The sequence below is a fragment of the Balearica regulorum genome, chromosome 1 (assembly GCF_011004875.1).
Source record: "Balearica regulorum gibbericeps isolate bBalReg1 chromosome 1, bBalReg1.pri, whole genome shotgun sequence".
In the NCBI taxonomy this organism is placed as follows: domain Eukaryota; kingdom Metazoa; phylum Chordata; class Aves; order Gruiformes; family Gruidae; genus Balearica; species Balearica regulorum.
The window spans coordinates 79,429,858-79,450,457 of NC_046184.1; the positions used below are offsets into that span (position 1 = coordinate 79,429,858).

A 20,600-nucleotide genomic window follows, 5' to 3' on the forward strand; every position below is an offset into this window, starting at 1 on the left:
GCACAGCTGGTAAGAAAGGTATTTAACGTAAGAAACAGCAGATCGTATGAGGATATACCCGATGCCACAAGAAATAAGTATTCTGGGGCCGATAATCTACACGAAACACATCCGTAGGCAGCACTGCGGCGCTCCTCGGTGACGAAGGGGCTCTGAACGCAGCCGCTGCCAACGGGCCGACCAGCGCCCAGCCCTGTTCGCAGCCGCCGCCGGCGGCCCCGCCTGCTGCTAGCCTGGCCCCGCTACCGCCCCGGCCCCGGCCCCAGCCCCTCCTCCTGCGGGGGCGGGAACCGCGGAGCCGCTGGACGACGGCATAGGAGTCCTTGTGGGGAATCATGGTGCCGCTAAGGGACTGCAAGGTGAGTACAGCTCTGAGGCGGAGCGCGACGGCGAGGCGCCTCGCCTGCCCCCGCCGCAGCGACCAACGCGGGGGCTGCGGCTGCTTTTGCCCGTGGTCCCTGAGCTTGCCGGGGTCCCAGGGTCGGCGGGTGTGTGCCCTTCGGGTGGGCGGTGTCCTCCCGTGTGGCCCTTGGGGAGGCTCCGGGGCTGGGAGGGGGGGGAACCTGCTGACGGGCGCTGGGGTCTGTGGCGGGAGGGGAGCTGAGCCGAGCCGAGCCGAATCGAGCCAGCTGAGGCCTCTGTTGACGCTTATCTCCCTTAACCTCGCGGTAACCTTACACTCGGGGAGGGTTGCAGGTGGGCTGAGGCTGCTGTTGGCATGTAAAAATGGGGACGAGTCACTGTACCCGTACCCCCTCCACCGGGGGGAAGCAAACCCGTGTCTGAACATTGCTGGGTCTCGTTCATAGTGCAGACTGGTCCTATAGGCACTCACCTGCCCTCTCTGTGGGCCTCAAAAGCGGACCAGGCTGCCTTTTAACTGTAAACCAGCTTCAAGTCCAAGGGGTCAAACTGTCTGCAGGAGCTAGTTACTGATTAATCATTTGTGTGCTTTCTTTCCCATGCAGTTTATTCTCTATGTCACTCCTTTCATCATTGTTTTTTGGTTAATTAGGCAGGGGGAGGTAAAAAAGTCTTGAAGATCTTCTGAGAGAGTCATAGGCTCATGAGTGCCAGAGCTCTGGAGAGCTGCCACTCGAGTAAAAGAGGAAGCACTAACAGCAACCCGCAAAGAGCGGAGATTCTTCAGAGATGGCTGGGATTCTAGGAGGAACAAAAATACAAATAAACAGTCACCTAATCCTATGTCTAAACTCTCATCCTAAAGAGGCAGTGAGAAAAGCCAAGGCCATGGCGCTCTCTTCCAAGAAGCATCACAGAGAAGAGTCTCTTCTGGAGTTAGAGAGGAGGGGTGTGGGACATTAAGCGTAACAGAATTCAAAGGCAGCCTCTGTGGACATGGGACATGGTAATTGTTTTACAAACTCTCCAGGCTGATTTTTACCTAGTCTCACTCCCTCTCTTATGGATTTCTTCAGCCACAGTCTGATACCTGAGTACAGATAGACCCCGAGACATGAGTGTCCCAAGTAGTCTGGGCAGGACCACCCAGAGGACAATAGGTGCTAGCTCTTCTGTGCTCCCTGTAGCTCTTTGGTTCTTGATTAGCAACAGCAGATTAGGTTTAGGGTGGATCTTTTATGTCTTTTAGGAGTCAGCAGCTGTTATGGGGTGGTTCCTTCCTGCAGTTTCTTGTCCTGGCCTGCTAACAGGAGGAGTACTGGCATACATGATATGATACAGCCTTGCTGCCATCCTCCTGTTGCCAGAGTGGGTGTCTTGCAGTGAGGGGTGCGCTACCTGGGCTGCAGCCTTGGCAGAGCAAAGGCTTTCTAGAGCGGATGGAAACAACGTGTACCTCAACTAGATCAGCAGTGTCCTTAGTGATGGATGCAGGCCTTTTCTTACTAACCCTAGTTCTGCTGTTTTTTCTCATGCTTTCGCACAGGTGTTTTCATTCCAATGAATCTTAGTATTAACAAATCCCCTCAAAATGGGATGACACTTTCTACTTGGCAAGTATCTCGAGCTGTTGTGCAAAACAGGCAGTGGCATACACAGCTGCTTCAAACGCAGCTTGTTTTTGACAACTGGTGATGAAAGTGGTTTGTGGCCTATTTTGCAGGGCACCTTGAAAGGTAGCCTGTAAGTAGCAGGCCTAAATTTGCTACCCTCTTGACTTTTCTCTTTACGTTGTTTCTGGGTATAGCATGGATTGTAAAGAAAAATTGTAATTTTACATTCCAGTCTAGTCTTTCAGGCTTGTAATTGAACACGCAAGTGCTTGAGCTGCTGGAATGTGAGTCCTTAATCCAATCACAGTGGCAAAGCTTTAGGATACTATTAGCAAAGATTTCTTTGCCTTAGTACTTAAAATTTTTGACAGTTGGGTTATTAGAACCAGGAAATACCCTAAAGTGTATAATGAGACAAACTGAATTCTTGCAGCATCCTCATGGACTAATCCCCTATTAGGAGGAGTCTGAATTGGCTTGCCTCAGGTCCTTTTTTATGTCTGTACCATATGTTCTGTGTACTGGAATAGAAGTAGTGCTGCAGGGATTGGGGCAGCTCCTCACATGTGTGTATACTTAAGCAAGAATATATATGGTGTGCTGAATGTAAGTCTGTGCTTGAGAAGCCTATGGTCTTAGAGGCAGTGATGGGTGCAATATAGGAATGCTGAATGGAGAATGATTAGTAGAAATAAACTCAAATGTTATTAAAAATATATGAATAGGTTGCCAAGGGAAGCATCTCAGCTTGTGAGATGACAGGCATTGTGGTTTTGCGGCCCTCCTGTGTGGGGGGAAAAGGTCTGCAAACAACTAGAGATTGCATGCCTGTTTGCTGTAGGAACCCACATAAATAAGTTAGGTGTTTTAAAATAGGCATTGGATTTTTCATTTTGTTGCCTGAGTTACTTAAGAGAGCAGTCATGGAGACAACCATGAACCAGGGTGCTATAGCTGCTGCAGCAGCTTAATTCCACCATGAAGCTGTGCATCTGCCTAATAAACTCTCTTGATTCTCCAGCAGCTAGCCAGGAGATGTAGCACCTCAGTGAGTGTTACGTAGAAACTACGGCAGCCTGATTTCTGTTTTGTGTTTTAGCTTTATTGAATGCCTACGTTCTTCCTTTTCATAAGGCTCATGTACAAGTCTGGTCCAAATTCTTTGCTGGCTGAACTCCAGTGAATGGCAGAACAGCCTGACAGAGCAAATCCACCTACAAGTTACTTAAGGTATTGATTTCAGTTATTAAAAAAACAGGTGTTTATTTTACTGTGTCTCAACTTCACATGAGGTGTGTCTGCAGCAGAGGGACTAGCGAAAAGTTGAGTTGTAATGAATTAAGAATGAGTGTCTCATTACGAGATGTGTAACCCATCAAGATCTTCCATTACACTTTACAAATTGTTGCTTCTTTATTCCCACTGTTAACCCCTGTTTATTGAGTCTTCAGATGTAACTACAACGGCACAAAAGGTTTGTGTATCTACTCACATTGTCCTTCCAGCTTTTCTCTTTTTTTTAAAAAAAGCATAGTTGACAACAATATCAGAATACCATCAATTTGAAAATCTGTTGGCTTAGTCTGGAGAATGCACGTGTAAAATGAGCAGGTTTGTGTGTGTTTGTTGTGCAGGCTTGGCAGGATGCTGGACTTGTCCTGTCAACTACTAGCAATGAAGCCTGTAAACTGTTTGATGCTGCGCTGACCCAGGTATGACCAAAAAGTGTAAGAAAATGTGATTTGAAGGGACTCATGCATGAAACAGTCTTTGCTGTTGTTGATGTTTAAATTTCTTACGAGCTGGGAGAGCCTCACAATCAGGCTGCTGCAGGAGTTCAGCCATTAGCAGGCAGCAGAAAACCCTTGTAGCTGAGGGCTATGCCAGATGCTGCAGCTGTGGGGGAAACTTCAGCCAGCGTGCTCACCCCACTTGACATGGGAGAATCAACCAGTTGATGTAAACCACATAGAAATCCAAGGTTTATTAGTTCTGCTGGTGGCCAAACTACCTGAAAGAAAATAGTTTTTCTGTTTTCCTGCTACACTAACCTTATCTGAATCCAAAGTTTGTCTTTTACTCATTTGTCTTGCTTACTTTTGGATTCTATATGTGTGGGAGAATGAAAAGAAGCCAAATATTATTGGAGATTCCTTGACCCTCTCTCTGTCTCTCTTACAGTATGCCACCTGGACCAATAATGAGAGCCTTGGAGGTATTGAGGGCTGTCTCTTGCAGTTAAAAGCAGCAGATCCAAATTTTAGTAAGTATAACCTTTAATTCTTAGCATGGAAAGTGCTGGATAATACTTTGTGTCTCGGTGTGTAAGTTACTTTGTTTAGGCAAGTGGGAAGTGTTGGGTTATAGAATTCTGTAAAACTTATTCAGAGTCTAGAGCAGGCTGAAATGGTTTTGTGTGGGTTTTTTCCTTTTAATTTCAAGTCTTTTTAAATGGCTATCATGAAAAGCCTGTAAATAGTTCAGGCTTACGAGTCTTCCCAGACCCCTGTGAGTGCAAGTCTTGTTTCAAACAAACGGATAACACCCCCTTGTGTTTATGTAGAGATGAATTACCTGCAGTGCTGTACAGCTCAAGTTGTAACGTGCTATTTTCTGTAGCAATGGGACATGTCATTGCTAATGGTTTGGAGCTGATTGGCACTGGAAGTTCAGTGCGGCTCAACAAAGAGCTGGACAGTGCCATGAGAACGATGATGACACTTTCAAAATCACAGCCACTGACTGAGCGGGAGAAGCTTCATGTATCAGCGCTGGACATGTTTGCCAGTGGGTAAGTCCACTGTCATCTCATTTAAAGGACTGTGAAGAGTTTTAGCCACCACAGGTGGAAGAGGTAGTTGGTAGTGGTGTTGCCTGACACTAGCTGATATCGAGCAAAGGATCAGGGTGAGATGCCAGTGGTTGTTCTTGCATTTATCTCTCCAAACTGTGAGCACCATGACTAGTTAGTGAGCAGCACCATAGGAAGGGAAGTGTTCTATTGCCACTGCTTCATATTATTAAGCATTCCATGTTTTAAATCTGTCATAGATCCATCAGTGGAATATATGGTTTAAAACTAGGAAACTAACTACAGTTAAGGTCCAACATAATATAACACAGACTTGGATCCACATAAGCAAAGCTACAAACAGACTTTTCTTCTCTCTGTTGTCTCCTTGTGTCAAAAACTATTCCCTCTGTAAAAGAGGGAGTTAGCAGAGTGTCAGAAGTGCTGATGAATTTATGTGCGCTGCAGAAAGTACGGGCTAATGATTTATTTTCATTATTTGTTTGTCAAACAGGTGAGCATGCATTTACCTCACATACATCTTAGCAAAGGTAGAGAGGAAGCTACTGAAGCCCTGTTACTATGGGTTTGATTCCCACTAGAGGAGAGGGAAGGTGTCGTTGCACATATGAAGTTAGATTAATTATGGTAGGTCTCTGTAAAAACTGTTCAACCCTGTAGGAAAATCTTTAGATGTATGATTTAAGCTTGTTTCATTTTCCTTGTGTGTTATAGTGACTTGTAACCCGAGGACACTTCTTTCAAAAGATTTCCCAGAAGGTGCTCAGTGAAAATAATGACATTATTACTTAAAAAAAAAAAAAAAAGATGAAGAAATTCCTTCAAGGAAAAAAAAAGTAATTTGATGTTGAATTTTCTATTGTTCTGAACAGCATGAGTTTAGAACTAACAGTAGAGGCAGTGTGCCTTCTCTCAGCAATCAAAATAATTTTTTTTTTATTTCTAGCCAGCTTCCAAAAGCTTGTGATCTATGGGAACAGATTCTGCAGAGCCACCCAACAGACCTGCTAGCCCTCAAATTTTCCCAGGATGCTTATTTCTACCTGGGACATCATATACAGATGCGAGATTCTGTTGCCCGGGTTTATCCTTTCTGGACATCTGATGTTCCACTGAGCAGGTGGGTCATGCTTCATTTTGAAAATTGCTTTTTATCTGGTGTGCATGTACTTTTTTTTTTTTTTTTAAAGTTCAGACACATCTAAATAGCAGGATCTGTTGGAAACAAACATGTAGACAAAGTCAAGGGCTTCGAAGTGAATCAAACCTGACCGCAGCTTAGACCATCTCTCCTGTATCCCTGTTGATGAGGGTTTTTTCTTAAGTGAGCTGTGGCTCATTTACTAAATTGTGCTGTCAAATATGGCACGTGGCATGTAACAAACAAGATAAAATCATGCCCTCACTGAGAGCAGTGGCAAAACTCCTTTGGGCTTTTATGGTTCTAGTTTTTGACTTGGGGCTTGCATTGTGGGTGATAGAGCACATCTGTGGAAAGAAGAAAGGAGTTGTAACTTGGAATACCAAAATGTTGTTCTGAAATAAAACTTGGGGATATGCTATAACAGCTGGTGCAGCAAAGACTAACAGGAAGGCAGAATTTTTTAAAATTTCTTTAGTTCAATCCTGAAAGTTTCGATTTCCCAAAGTTAATTCAAGATAATCTCAATCTATCGACAAGTGAATAGTTAATAAAAACTAACTTAGGATAATTTTTGATTTTTTTTAAGACCTGTTAAATTATTTGAAAGCTTTCAACTTTATATAAAAATAAACATTAAATTATAAGTCAAGACATACATTTAGAGATAGGTGAATAGGCGATCCACAGGCAACCATAACTTTCTGAATATTTTATGAATATTGCTGTAGACCCATGCACTGTATCTCTCTATCTAGCACAACCTTTTTTTCTTCCACAAGCAGTGCAGAGAATACAGACTGATTGCTAACATAATAATGAAGCTAACTGAGGTACCCCACAATCTTACGGCACAGAGAGTAGAGTCAGGAGTCTCATTATTCCAGCTGTGTAACTCAGAAAAATCTAAACCCCTTAGTTCTTTTCAACTACAATATGCTGGTTTCATTTTTTGGGAAGTAAGATGACTTAGAAGTTTTGACTGCATTTTTATAAACTTTTCTAGACACAATGCTGTAAAGTGTGGGTTGTTGTCCACTTAATTGTAAAGCAACAGGAAACACCCATATGGCAAGCATTTCTTGAAATATAAAAACCTGGCAAGTACCCTGTGTCCTCAGACCTACAGACATGTAGAGTTACATGTGAATTGATACATTGGCTAAAAAAAATTTTAAAAACTCAAGTTTTATTTATCTTGATCCATGAAGTAAATCAGTTGCAACATAGCCCATGCGTTTTAGTAGTTCCTTTGCCTCAGGAGTTTAAAATTAAAACCCCAACAGGTATTTTCAGAAGCAGAAACATATCCTGTGGTATTTTGCAATCTGTGAACCTGCAAATGGAATAGCAGTTAATCATAGAATCATAGAATCGTTTAAGTTGAAAAAGACCTTTAAGATCACGTCCAACCATTAACCTAGGACAGCCAAATCCACTACCAAACCATGTCCCTAAGCACCACATCTATGCGTCTTTTAAATACCTCCAGGGATGGTGACTCAGCTGCTTCCCTGGGCAGCCTGTTCCAGTGCTCGAAATCCTTTTTGGTGAAGAAATTTTTCCTCATAAACCAATCTAAACCTCCCCTGGTGCAACTCAAGGCCATTTCCTCTTGTACAATCGCTTGTTAAATATTTCTTAAAATGACTGCATGAGGTATGTGCATATAACATCCCTAATTTTCCTTTACATTGGGCCTTTATGGCTTAATGGGGATGCTTTACAACCAGTTTTAAAGGGCCACTTCACATGAAAGTGCTCACCTATAGTTTTGTGGGCACTGGAGTAAGTACAGAAGGCTATACTCAAGTGTTGCTTTTGCGATGTTGAGATAACTTTGGTGACAGCAGTGTCTTGCTTCAAGCCTTCTAATTCTGCATCTTGCAACTGTCATGGAGATCTGCAGATTGTTCTGTGCAACTCTTTAGCTTATCTAAAGAGGTAAATATTGGTTCTCAAAACACTGGTGATGTGCATCTTGTTACTGTTTCCCATGCTGGTGTTTCTGGGCTTCTCATTTCCTATGAAAACTAGCTAGTTGTTCTGTATTCTGCAAGCTTGAACCGTCCTTGTAACTTGCATTGTAAGGACTGGCTTGAGTTAAAGTCTATTTCTAACAGGTTTTTTGGTCCTAGCTTAAATCTAGTTCTAAATGGATGATGCACTGTTTTTTGCCCTTTTGCTTAGCTACGTGAAAGGCTACTACTCTTTTGGACTCATGGAAACAAACTTTTTCGATCGTGCTGAGGAGCTTGCCCGTGAGGTAAATTGCCTGTTATTGGTGCTAAAAAGTTTTAGAATTCTTAAACCTGGTCCCTATCTCTGGGGGGTGGTTTGCACAAAAGCCGTGAACTGACTGTCTTCATCCTATTTGTTAGTAGAAGTAGCAAAGACATAAAGCTCAACATGGAAATGCTCACAGAGTTTTGTAAGAGACTACCGATAACTATTCCTTAGAAAGATTCCTACATTTATGCCATACCATGGCAGTTTCATCCTGACTGTATTTCCTTCACTTGCTTATGAGCATGCCTTGTCAGATGGTGTCAGAACACCTGTATAAAATCCATATATTATCCTGTCTGCTGTGTAATTGGCTGTTTACTCCTATTAAAGAATGTTGGATTGGTTTGATGTAATCTGCTCTTGAAAATCCATTCTGTTTGGGTTCCCTCTCCCTTTTTTTCCAGATGCTTGTTGCTTGATTATTGACCAGCTAACTCTGCAATGTTCCTGGGGATCAATATTAGCCAGCCTGTTCCCTTTTTATTAAGATAGTAATTATACTTGGCTTTCTCCAGTCCTCAGGATTATCCCTGTCCTCCAGGAGTCTCAAATACAATTAATTTCTAATGGGTGTTTTTGCCAAACTTCTGTTACATCAGATTGCTGAAAGTGACAACAAAGACTAAACATTAACATTCATCATTTACAAGGTTAATGACTAACCTTGCAAAATGCCTAAAAACTAGCAGGAGTTGTTGGAGCAAGAAAGAGGAATTTGCTGAATGCTCAGAGCTGGTCATGTTCTTGAAGAAATGTTTACATGCAAGGCACAATGTCATGGAATATATCATGCTTGTGTGTGTGATTCTTTCATGGCTGATATTGATGCATGTCTGTGAAATAAAACATCATTTGATAATCTTAATTAAATCCTGCATTTTAAAGTGTTCTGTGGGTGTTCATCTCTGCGGTAGAAGCTGGGAAGTGAAGTCAGCCAATAGACATTTTCTTCCTTTTCTGTCCAAATCACTTTCTGGCCATGGTTAGTTAGAACGGTCCAGGGATGTACTTAAGATGCAGCAAGTAAAAAGTAGTCTCTTGTTTCTATATCAGCAGTGATAAATACTGTTATTTGCAAGTGTGCAAGCTTCATCACGTTTTCCCTTTTTTTCATTTATAGGCTTTGGCTATAAATCGGACAGATGCATGGTCTGTTCATACTATAGCTCACATAAATGAAATGAAAGCAGAGGTGAAGAAAGGATTAGAATTTATGAAGGAAACGGAAACCAACTGGAAGGTAAATGTCTTGTAGCATTTCTGAAAAAGCTCCTTCTAGGTCTTCTTTATCTCCTCCAGATAAGTTCTTGATTCCTCTGCATGCAATTCCTTCCTATCTGCAGACATGTTACAAGCAATGAAAATTTTACATATTAGAAGAAACTGTCACTTGAGGTGCTGGTTCTATCCATGGTGGTTTTGAAGCAAGAGGTAGAGAGAAAAAAAAATGGCATCTTTTGAGGGATACATGCTGTAGACAACTTTAAGCCATCATTACTACCACTGCTGACATTAGAAATGTCACACAAGCCAGTAGGCAGGGATTCACTTTTGCACTTGTTTTTTTAAGCTAAGCATTCAGATACTGAGCTTAGAAGTGCAGGCAGAAAACCCCCGCTTGAGGTTCATATCTGTCGTTCTCGGAAAGCATTTTGTGCTTTCATCTATTAGTTTTAATGAAAAAGTGATACAGGGTTTTGGCAGTTTGGGTAATCCATTAAAAAACCCCAATCACTGACTTTTGGATTGATTTTTTTTTTTAAACTCTTTATGCCTCTGTCATTTATAGCCTTTATCCAACTAAAATAAAATAAAAAAGTGCAAGATCAGTAAGTAGAATTGTCTGATGTACTCTCGTGCCTGACCCAGTATGGTTAAGATTTGTGACAGCTGACATCGTCATAATGATAATATGTATAATCACTTCGTTCGTGCAATATTTTTTTCATCTTAGCCAGCATAAACACAGAGCTTTCAAATGTACGCACATGGAAAAAAAAGCAGGTCTCTCTAAAGGCTTTATTAAAATTGCTTGTATTTTGCCTGCTGATTTGAAATTTTTAATTTTTATTTAATGACCAGGAAAATCTATCTGTACTGCCACAATATTCAGGCTCCTTCTGTTGCTTTTAATTCATCTTTTTCCTGCCCAATAAGAGTGGCAAAGATTTGGCACAGGATTTCTTTATAGAGTACTCGTGTTTGTGTTGTTGGGGTTTTTTTGTTTGTTTTGCGGGGTTTTTTTATTTTTTGGGTTTTTTTTTTTTGTTGTTGTGGTTTGGTTTGTTTCTCCACTCCCCAAAAAAAGCAGATGCCATTTGTTTTATGTGTATATTTCAGCACAAAATCAAAAGGAGCAAGTTATTTTACCAGAGGAGACCTCTCTGCCAGTGCTGTGTATTATTAAATAGGACTGTTTTTTCTTGTGAGCTGTTAGAATGAGTTCACATGGCCGGCTTTTAGTTATTTAGTAACCTGCAAGCCCATTTGTCCTTTAGCAATTTAATCACATTCAGAACTCAAAATCATCAGCAGAAAAAGGGTGAGGTGATCCCATGTTCTTGTTTGTATGACATTTGGAATGGTAGTATGGTAGTAAACTTGGTATTATCAGGCTTCTACCAAGCACTTACCTACTTCAGTTGCTCAGGTTTGGTTTGTGATTTAATATTAAACAAGTAAAGATTACCAGAATGTTTATCTTAGCACTATAAAGTTGTGACATTCACTGGGAACTTTTGTGCGTCCTGAAAGTGGGTGTTACAGTTGTCACCATGAAAATGAAGATGCTTTTTGCACTTGTGAGAACATTAAGTTTAACTGCAGCACTGGGAGAGAATGGGAGGAGAGGAACGAACCTTTCTGGTATTTTAATTTTCACGAAAGGATTATGGTATTATATTCGTGTTTGTCTATTCTCAATGCACTCGCAAAGGTGAACTGCAATGACATTGTCTTGAAGTGCAGGCTAGGGAAGAATATTTGAAGTTCTGGTGCCAGCTGAAATGGACAGTGCAAAGTTGGTACAGTCCAGCAAATATTCACCTCATCTGATGAACTGCCAATGTGTTTGGTATCTACTGCAGCTTCTGTAGTGTATAGTAAAACGTATGTTTAAGAAGTGATTCCTCTCTGAGCTGGATATCTAGACAGGTGGGTGAATGGCCCACATAAGGTATCTCTCTCTACTATCTATCCAGGTTACTTTAGACAAGTTCCCTAAATTTTAGATGAGACAAATCTTACTCTTGTTATAGATGTGAATTTTTTTCATAAGGAAAAAAAGAAAAAGTGCTGCAGAAGAGTGAATTCTGAGGCATTGAATTGACATTCTTTTCTGGAAAATGGCATAGGGGAAACCTTGTTTTTGAGGTGTCTCCCTCAATACTTGCAAGGACCAAACGTATCAAATGAGAAGGTATCCTGGCCAGCTAACTTAAAATTTTTGTCTCTTCTGTCTCATGAAGTGCTCAGTTTTGCTGAAGAATGAAACAGAAATCAGACTAGATATGTTTAAATGGGAAGTTATTTTGTAAATAATATTTTCTCCTGTTCTTTTTTTCCAGAACAGTGATATGCTTGCTTGCCATAACTACTGGCACTGGGCTTTATACTTTATTGAAAAGGTACGAGATATTTTCATATAGCTGTTTTATGGTCCGGATCATCTAATGCTATTTAAAAGGGAAACCTAAAATTTATAGGCTTTTTTCCAGCTATTTAAAGGCATTTTTTTATAAAATAGCACAATGCCATTTTTACAAACTAGTCCTTTATTACAATTAGTTTGAGAAATTTTAATTACTTTGGTCAAAGTTCCAGGAACTTTGTTAAAATGTTGAAAAATTGCGAGATTATTGCACGCTTAAAGATCAAATAGCCTCACTAATAACACTTGGCAGTGTTATTTGATAGAAAGATGAACTTGGATCTCTAATTTCTCTAATTTTCAGACAAAAATTAGACAGAATTCTCTTAAAATTCAATACTAATTTACTGGCCCCAAAATTGGCTGACTTTAAGAAAGAGGCAGACTGCTCTAAATTTGGTTACCAATGTCATTAATTATTAATGTTACTAATTCGTATTCTTGAAACACTTTAAAAATGGTTGCAATTTTACCCAACCCGTTAGGTTGCAATGCAGAATTTCCTTGGATTTAATAATGCTTAGCACTTGTGGGGTTCAATTCGGGAGGGAGACGAATGTGACATCATTGAGAAAGCAGTGTACTTGAAAACAGAGCAACTTGCTTGTGTTCAGTATTAACATAGAAGGAGCATAATTCTCGATACTAGTCTAATAGCTTGTTTATTTTGCCACCTTCTAACTATACATCTTTTTTGTAGCCTGCTTAAAATTATTTTCTTTCCTACCTCTTTGCATACACTCTGGGATGTGCTAATTTTTGCAAAAATCCCTGAAAGGAACATTAGAATGAGAGGTAATACCTTGTCTTTCTCCCTCATGTGTAACTTACACCAGTATCGGTAACTATTATTAAATGAAGCCTAAACATACTGATGGTTTTGCCTAGTAAATCTTGATTTATCTTAGACTTCATTCTTTCTTTTAATACCTCAAGGTTTCTTTGACTTGGTTTGTTTTGATCAAGTTATGAGGCAGTTGTGAAGTAATATTATGACATCTATTAATTGTATGTATGCCTTTGGTTACTACCAGTCACTTTTGGTTACTGTATCTGAATATTAATTATGCAGTCCTCGTTTGCTTTTACAGGGTGAATATGAGGCTGCTTTGACAATTTATGACAATCATGTGAGTAGGGGCCTTTTTTATTCTTTACCGAGAACGTGCTTAAGACAGTGATACGTGCTTTCTTCCTTCTGTATGAGATTGAAACCTATCACAGTATGCCATAGATACATATATATTTTTTCTTTAAATCTGTTGTTAGAGTTTTTTAGGGAAGCTGTTTCTCAACTGGTAAAATGCCCAAAAGACTTGTGTGTTTTATAGTTCAGATGTTTCCTACACTTGTGCTTGAAAGAACTACAGTGGTACTGTTTTCCATTCCATCTATGTTTCTTATTCATGGTCTGTGGGTCTAAATGCTTCTGCTGAAAAAAGCTTTTTAAAAAGGATATAAAATAATTTTCCTATAAAGTCAAGTTACCTTCACGAAGAACTGATTTTTGCATGTTAGCTACTAACTCAACAACAGCATGTCTTTTCATTCCTAGTTAAATTATTATAGTTCTCTACTGTCTGGACTTCAAAACAATCTTTATAAATAAACAATATCAAATTTAGGATAACATATCTTTGTAAGGATGATAAAAATAATGCAAGCATTAAGAAGGCTGCTGGGCAGACTCCTATCTGCTAACCCTGGCAAAATGAAGTAGTATTTATGGCACTATTTTGGGAAAAAATAAAATACCTTGGTGACTCTCCATACTTACTGAGTTTAATGTCATAATGGGAAAAACAACACAAATGAAGCAATGTAAGTGTCATTGCAAAGTGCTGTATTCAGGAAAGCTGCAATTAGGGCTATTGCAAAATGGGTGTTTTTGAATGAATAAAAAGATAAAATTAATTCTGTACTGTGAAAATAAGTTTGATTATCTGAGTAAGTTCCCACTAGCACATCAGCTTATGAATACCTGTGATTACAGATTGCTCCCCGGTGTCTGTTAAGTGGAAGCATGCTGGATGTAGTAGATAACTGTTCGATGCTGTACAGGCTTCATCTGGAAGGTAGGATATCCACCTGCCATTCTTTAAACTGTAAGGGGAGCAGTTTTTGCCTCCCCGCTTCGCCTGTTTTGTATGTTTGAGAATAAAGTACATAAGCCTCAAAAGCTGTGGAGCTTCCTTGAAGTAAACTTCAAGTTAGATATGTAACATTCTATTTTGATACTGATTGAAATAGCTAGTACACCTATATTAGCCTCTGACTTTTGTGCGCTCTCCTACGTAAGTGCAAGCTAGTATTTAGACACTAGAGTTCATGAAGGGGGGAGAATGTTACTTTCACAGTATTCTGCTGAAACTCTAGTGATGCATTGGGTTTATTTATGAAATTCATCTTATCACTCTATAAGTTGATTGCTACAGGCAGTTCATTATGAACATCATCTCCAAGAAGACATGACTAATCTCATAATAAAGCCAGATCCTCACATAATGCAATTTAGAATATCAGTTATAAATTATGGACAGTCAATAAAACTCTTTGCTCAAATATGGCAGGCTGCAGCTAGGCATTAACCTATACATTTTGACACATTAGGAAATGTTTTCTTGAATTTAGTAGGAATGCTATTTATGCTGGGTGGCTGAAAGTATATTGCAAAGTTGTGCTTTTGCATGTGGTATTTTTATTGAGAAAGATACTTTTTACACTTAGGTGTAAAGCTTGGAGACAGGTGGAACAATGTTCTCAAGCTTACAAAGAAGCACACCAAAGATCATATTCTTCTGTTCAATGACGTACACATCTTGATGTCCTCACTTGGAGCCAAAGACCACAAAACTACTGATGAGCTTTTAACAACTCTTCAGGAACTTGCCAAGTAAGCCAGTGAATTAAAGTATTGTATTCAATAAATATTTTGTCCTCTGAACTTCAGGGTGATATTGCTGTTGGGTTGCTGAGGCACTACAACACACTCTTCCCTGCTTTAGCACGTCACTGGGACATGTTTCAGTAGAGCAGTCTCCAGTTAGGAGATCCCTATAATTATTTATTTTTTGAGTTACTGTCTAGAGGGGTTTCTAATCTTGTTAAGCAGAAATCTTTTATGTTTGAGGTCATGGACACTAACTGAACAGTTGCTGCCTATTTCTTTTCAAAGGGTTCACGCTAAGCTATGTTACATACAACAAATAAAGTATTTTACCTGGAAGGTTGCCTGTAAGGGCATTCTACAATATATGTCAGCTATCTATTTTTGCTCTAGTTTAAAAGGTTCTTAAATAATAGAGCAGTAGTTGATAGTGATACTCTAATAGCTGCTGTTTGATGTGTTGTGAAATACCCCTGCAGGAAATTGAATTTCAAGTACTGCTAAAGTAATAATAGAGAATATTTTGTTTTCAAATTAAATTATTTGAAAAATCTGAATATTTAAGTATTTCAACTAAATAATGGTTTTTTTCATGTTCCTCTATGTATTAAATAACTGTAAATTGCCTTAATTTTTTGAAGGTGTTGATATATAGATGCTTTAAATGCAGTTTCTCCCCACACACACTCTGTTTTTCCTCTGTTTCATCACCTATTGCTTCCCTTGCTTTAAAAAAGAAGGAACGAGAACCTGAAATTGTCACTATTTGTTCCTGTAATACCCATCAATCAAAAAATAATAAAAAAGTAAATGTAATTTTTAAGAATACTTAGAAAAACAAATAATGAAACAAACCTAAGCATGTCTGATTTGACTAAAGTAGGAAATGGCAAATATCTTTTCTGTAAGAGTATAAATATATGTCAGTATATATAAAGTATATAAAACTGCACATGCATACCACTTCAGGGAGGCTTTAATGAACATATGCTACTTATCCTTTCACCCAGTGCTTCCTTTTGCCTATGTGGTCAGCCTTTTGCGGTAACACAGCTGTACATTTTTAGCTGTAGTTAAGTATTATAAAGCTTAGTTTTATTATTTGAGAAAACAGACTGAGATGAAGGGATTTATGATTGGATTAATGGATTAATTTGTGTATCACAAATACGTAATAGCTAAATGATATCTAAGATGTGTTTTGTATGTGTTAAAAAAGCAGTCATAAAACTTTGGCATGAACAATAGTCATTCTTGGCTTTTTATCAATATTTTTCTCTAGCCTTTGCAATGTAAAGTTGACAAGAACTTTTGTTGTAAAGCATTCCGTGGCGCACTCTGGTGGTTGGTCTCACATGCTTATTTTCATGGATAGAAACGTTAGTTTATGTAGGGGGTATAGTGTTCTTCATGAATCAATACTTCAGATCAGTTGCAAGAAAAAGCAAAAAAAAAAAAAAAAATCAGATTTCCATCTCTGTGCATTTTCCCAGAGCTGGAATATATGTTTAAATGAAGAATTGTTTCATCGTTTTCATCATTAACTATCTCAAACTACTTACTTAAAATGCACATCTGTTGTGCACTTTTAACTTCCCAGGATGCCATATTTTGTTTGAGGAGTGCTAAACACATAGAGCAATACTGCACACTGAAAAATCAACATTGACCTAGTGGAAGAAATGGGAAATTTGTAGCACTGACTCAGGAAGGAGAGCGCAGAGCGTGCTCTGTGTTTGGTAAACTTAAGGTACTAGTGTGGGAGTGTGACTCTCAGCTGTCGTTGCAAGCACTCAAAACAGAAGCCAGTGACTAAGGTTCCTCAATGTTAAAGATTTAACTGGAAAATTTACAGAAAAATCTTTCCTAAACAACAGATGGAATCTATGGCATTGAACTGTGCACTATATTCTCAGGAGTAATTTATATTGCTTGGGATAGAAAGCCCTCTTCTCCTCATATTGCTAGCCGACCTTCTGGCACTGAAATGGCTCTACCTCCCAGGCCTGGTCGCTGTCAGCTGCTTCTGTAGCAGTGGAAAAGCACAATTCCACATTATCCCATGCAGGTATTGCCTATAGACCAAAGAGCTACAGTTTGCTGACAATTTTTTTTTTTTTTTTTTTAATATTGGCAAGCATGCCTGCTAGAATGTATATGTTCTTCTGCAGACATAGCGTCATACTCTATGCCTCTTCCACTCTTAGGTGGGTTAGGATACAAGCACTAAAAAAGAAAAGAAAAAAACAACCAAAACAACTTGAGCTATCTGAAATCCATTGCTATTTGTGGACCTAAAAGCAGACTTTGAGAGCTATCATTGGGAATACAGTGTTTATTACAAAGAGGGTGAGGCACGGGGCTGTGTGGCGAGCTATTTTGCAAGATTATTATTTGGACCTGTTTGCAAGGGACTGATTGCCACCACTTTTAGCATAGATGAGGACAGTCAGAGAACTAACAGTGGGCTGTTCTGGTGAGATCATCAGAAGAGAAACGGTGCGGTTTTCTCACTTTTCTAGCCCAAACTGTTTATTGCAAAGGCAGGAGGGCTTGGGCCTTTTGTGGATGTATTCAAAAGAATAACACAAAGGTAAAAGTAACATAACCACACCAAAAGTGTGGTACCTGTAAAAGTACCTGAAACATCAGGCTCTGTACAGTTAAAAAAAAAAAAAAATCTGTTTGCAGGCAGTGACAGACTGGCACTGAAATACACATATTTATAATTTGACTTATGGGAGTTAACCATTTTCTTGTTCGACAGAGCACCTCATGAAGACCATGAGCTTTCCCTGGCTCCCAGGTTGGGGTTGCCACTATGCCAGGCTTTTGTAGAGTTTGAAAATGGAAATTATGACAAGGCTGTAGACCTGCTGTACCCAATCCGTTACCAACTAATCCAACTAGGAGGCAGTAATGCTCAGGTAAAGGACATCAATAAAAGATTTTTTTTTTATGTGACTTAATCCTCTTTCAGCAGCCTTCATTAGGCACTTATATTATTAACAACACCTCATTCTTAGAAAGTGAAAAGCTCAACTGTGCTTGTGACTGAATCCTGTTTGCAAACACTTATTAGCAGTGTTAGATTTAATTTTTCTTGTTGATATGTTTCCTTCCTCTGGTTTTAATAATTTGGTATAAGGTATTGGCTTGTTTAAGTTACTTATTATCTTGTAATTTTTGCTGCTTTTTTTTCAGAGAGACGTTTTCAGCCAGTTACTGATTCATGCTGCTTTAAATTCTAAATCACATGCCAAACAAAAACTTGCAAGGTGAGCATTTTTCCCTGACAAATATTTGTGGAAATAGTACTGTTACTAAAAATAAGAGGTAACCAGTAAGTTAAGGCTAAAATTTATGTGCAAGCATTTATGTTAAATGTGGCAACATGTAACTAGGATAAAAAGTACACAGTAGTTCCCAATTCCAAAAGTACACTCTTGGGGTCTGGATGAATGATCTGTATTTGTTCAAGGGCAGTTGATTTTCACATGGTTCTGCCTTAAAATGCAGCTTCCTGCCTGTTGATCACTGTACTTAGTGGACCGCTCAACTTCTGTGAGATGCTGAAAATCAAATCTGTCCTAATGCTGGCATCTGCTTTCTTGGGAAATAAGATTTGTAGAGTCTGATACGAGTGCTTGCCTTCGTACAAATCACAAGAGCCTAGCTTGGTAGAAATTGTAGATGTTGCTCATTGGTCCATATTGGGTTCTGTTGAAATGTATTGACTGGGTCTGCCTGCACACTTTAAAGAAAGGAGGGGAACAGGCAAAGTGTCCTATTGTCCCAGGACTCCAGAGGTGTCTTGGAAATATAAAAATCAGATAAAATATCAGAATTATTCTTCTGTGCACTCTGATCTCTGGGTGCTCATTTTCGGTCTCTGTCAGTGCTGAAAACAACACTGTTCTGCCTAAACTCAATGCCAAGGCCAAATGTTTCCAATAAAGGAAATTTGCACCTCAAGGGCAGGTCTTTAGGTACCATTTTCCTCCTCTTAGAAGGATACTGCTGGTGATCTTACGGCAATACTGAGGTTGTACTCCTGACCTTCCTCCCCTTTCTCTCCTACCTCTCCTCCTTTCTCAGGTGCCTTCTGAGAGAACGTGATGTGATGAGACCAAATTCACCAATGACGGAGCGACTTATTAGGAAGGCAGCAGCTGTTCATTCAGTGGCTTAAGTCTTTTCTCTCGTGCTTCAGCTGAAACAGCAATAAGCTTACCAATCAAAACCTGGGTGCAGGGTGTGGAGGGGTGCTATGATTTAAACCATGCTAGAGATGCACCGTAGGTAAGAGTACCCTGTGAAGTAGAGACCTGATGATTTCCTTAAAAAAAAATAATAAAAAAAAAATACAGCTGTTGCATTTCAGGAGGTTGTACCTTAGATGATTCCACAAAGAAAGAAGATAACCTGCTGATAATGCTCAGCTTTATGAAGCATCGCAGGATACCGCTTTTCTGGTATATTTTCCTGACAGTTCCCTGTGAGCTTGATTGTATACAGTCCAGTAACAGTGCCTGGATTTCAGTCATCCATTGGCCCAATTTGTTACTTTGTTAGTATGTTAAATAATCAGTAAACTGCTCATGTAATTCAAATGAACTTTTTAAACATAGCTAATAGGAAAGTACAGGGCCAGAGCCAATTCAGGCGTAAACTGAATTTCATATCAAGCTTGCAGTCCATTCAGGCATCAGTCACAGACCCTGGCATTACAGATCTGTCTGCATTTAGCATCTCTTTCCCGGTGCATATTTTTCAACTCCCTCTCATAAAATGTGGAACTTTTTTCCTTTCAATAGGAAAGCACCTTGGAGCTTTCTGAAATTACTCTGTGAATGAAACCAGACAAGAGGAATAATAGCTGTGACTATTCTAACATGGGTACTTCCTTGGCAGTTTTAAGTCTTTCAGGTGTTGTTCCCTGTTCTTCAGCTTCATCACTGCTTTATCTGTCCAGCCATGACTAGATTTTCACTATTATTTTTAATTGGTGCATTTCAAGCAACGCAGATTAAAGATAACTTTTTACTCAAGGAATATAACATATCTTATTGGGGAACAAAAGCTTGAGAAAACTGCTAGCTGTTCATGAAGTGTGTAGTTTATTTGAGCCATTGCTATACAAATTTAAGAATGACACTTGTAGTACTTTTGGTATAATATGATTGAGAATTTTATCTGCTCTACATCAGTAAATTAAAAGATATGCTCTGTTGAGTAGCAAGAATATGACTTCTTTGTATGTATGAATGAAGCTTTTAAATGTGTTACTGAGTTTAGTTTCATACTTGAAACAGTATGAATCCTCTTTGCTTCCATGAACATGACCAGAAGTGTTGTCACTCAACTAGTACTACACATTTTGCCCATAAATGAGAACTGGTTTTCTGCCTTATCTTCCCCTTATTTTTATCTGAAGTACTCTAATCATTTTGTCTTCACCGTGCTATGCTGAATTGTTTTCAGTTACCATTATGGAAAATAATTAACAAGCAGGTAGCTCAGTGGGAAGAACAATAGGAGAGGAAGAACAAGCAGAGGGAGAGCATGACCAAGGACCATGCTGACTCCTAAAAGTGCACCTTTTTATATCTAAGCAGAGCAGCTGATACAAACTTTATATAAACAGCTGCTCCTTACAAGAGAGATACTGTTTTTGTGCAGGTTATGCAAACACAAACACATCCCTATCCTTGCTTTTGTTCTATCTTTGCCACACCTGTTAAAGTTTGCAGGCCATCCCTCCCAGCTTCTGTGGCACTTTTTTCTGAATTAAGGGGGCAGTGGTAGTAGTCCTTTAGTGCTGGGCATCAGAAGTTGAGCCTGGG

At 39.4% G+C, this 20,600-nt stretch overlaps 1 protein-coding gene across 1 annotated transcript; it reads left to right on the plus strand.

Moving 5' to 3' along the window:
- Nucleotides 1-207: 207 nt before the first annotated feature.
- TTC38 (tetratricopeptide repeat domain 38) lies at nt 208-19,996 on the plus strand. The gene is made up of 14 exons (XM_075760686.1): nt 208-359; nt 3,611-3,688; nt 4,158-4,239; nt 4,596-4,767; nt 5,735-5,908; nt 8,120-8,195; nt 9,339-9,458; nt 11,785-11,844; nt 12,959-12,997; nt 13,861-13,942; nt 14,595-14,760; nt 17,522-17,681; nt 17,959-18,032; nt 18,853-19,996. Exons 1-14 carry the CDS (start codon nt 336-338, stop codon nt 18,944-18,946), a joined length of 1,401 nt encoding a protein of 466 aa, XP_075616801.1. The 5' UTR covers nt 208-335; the 3' UTR covers nt 18,947-19,996.
- The last annotated feature ends 604 nt before the right edge of the window (nt 19,997-20,600 follow it).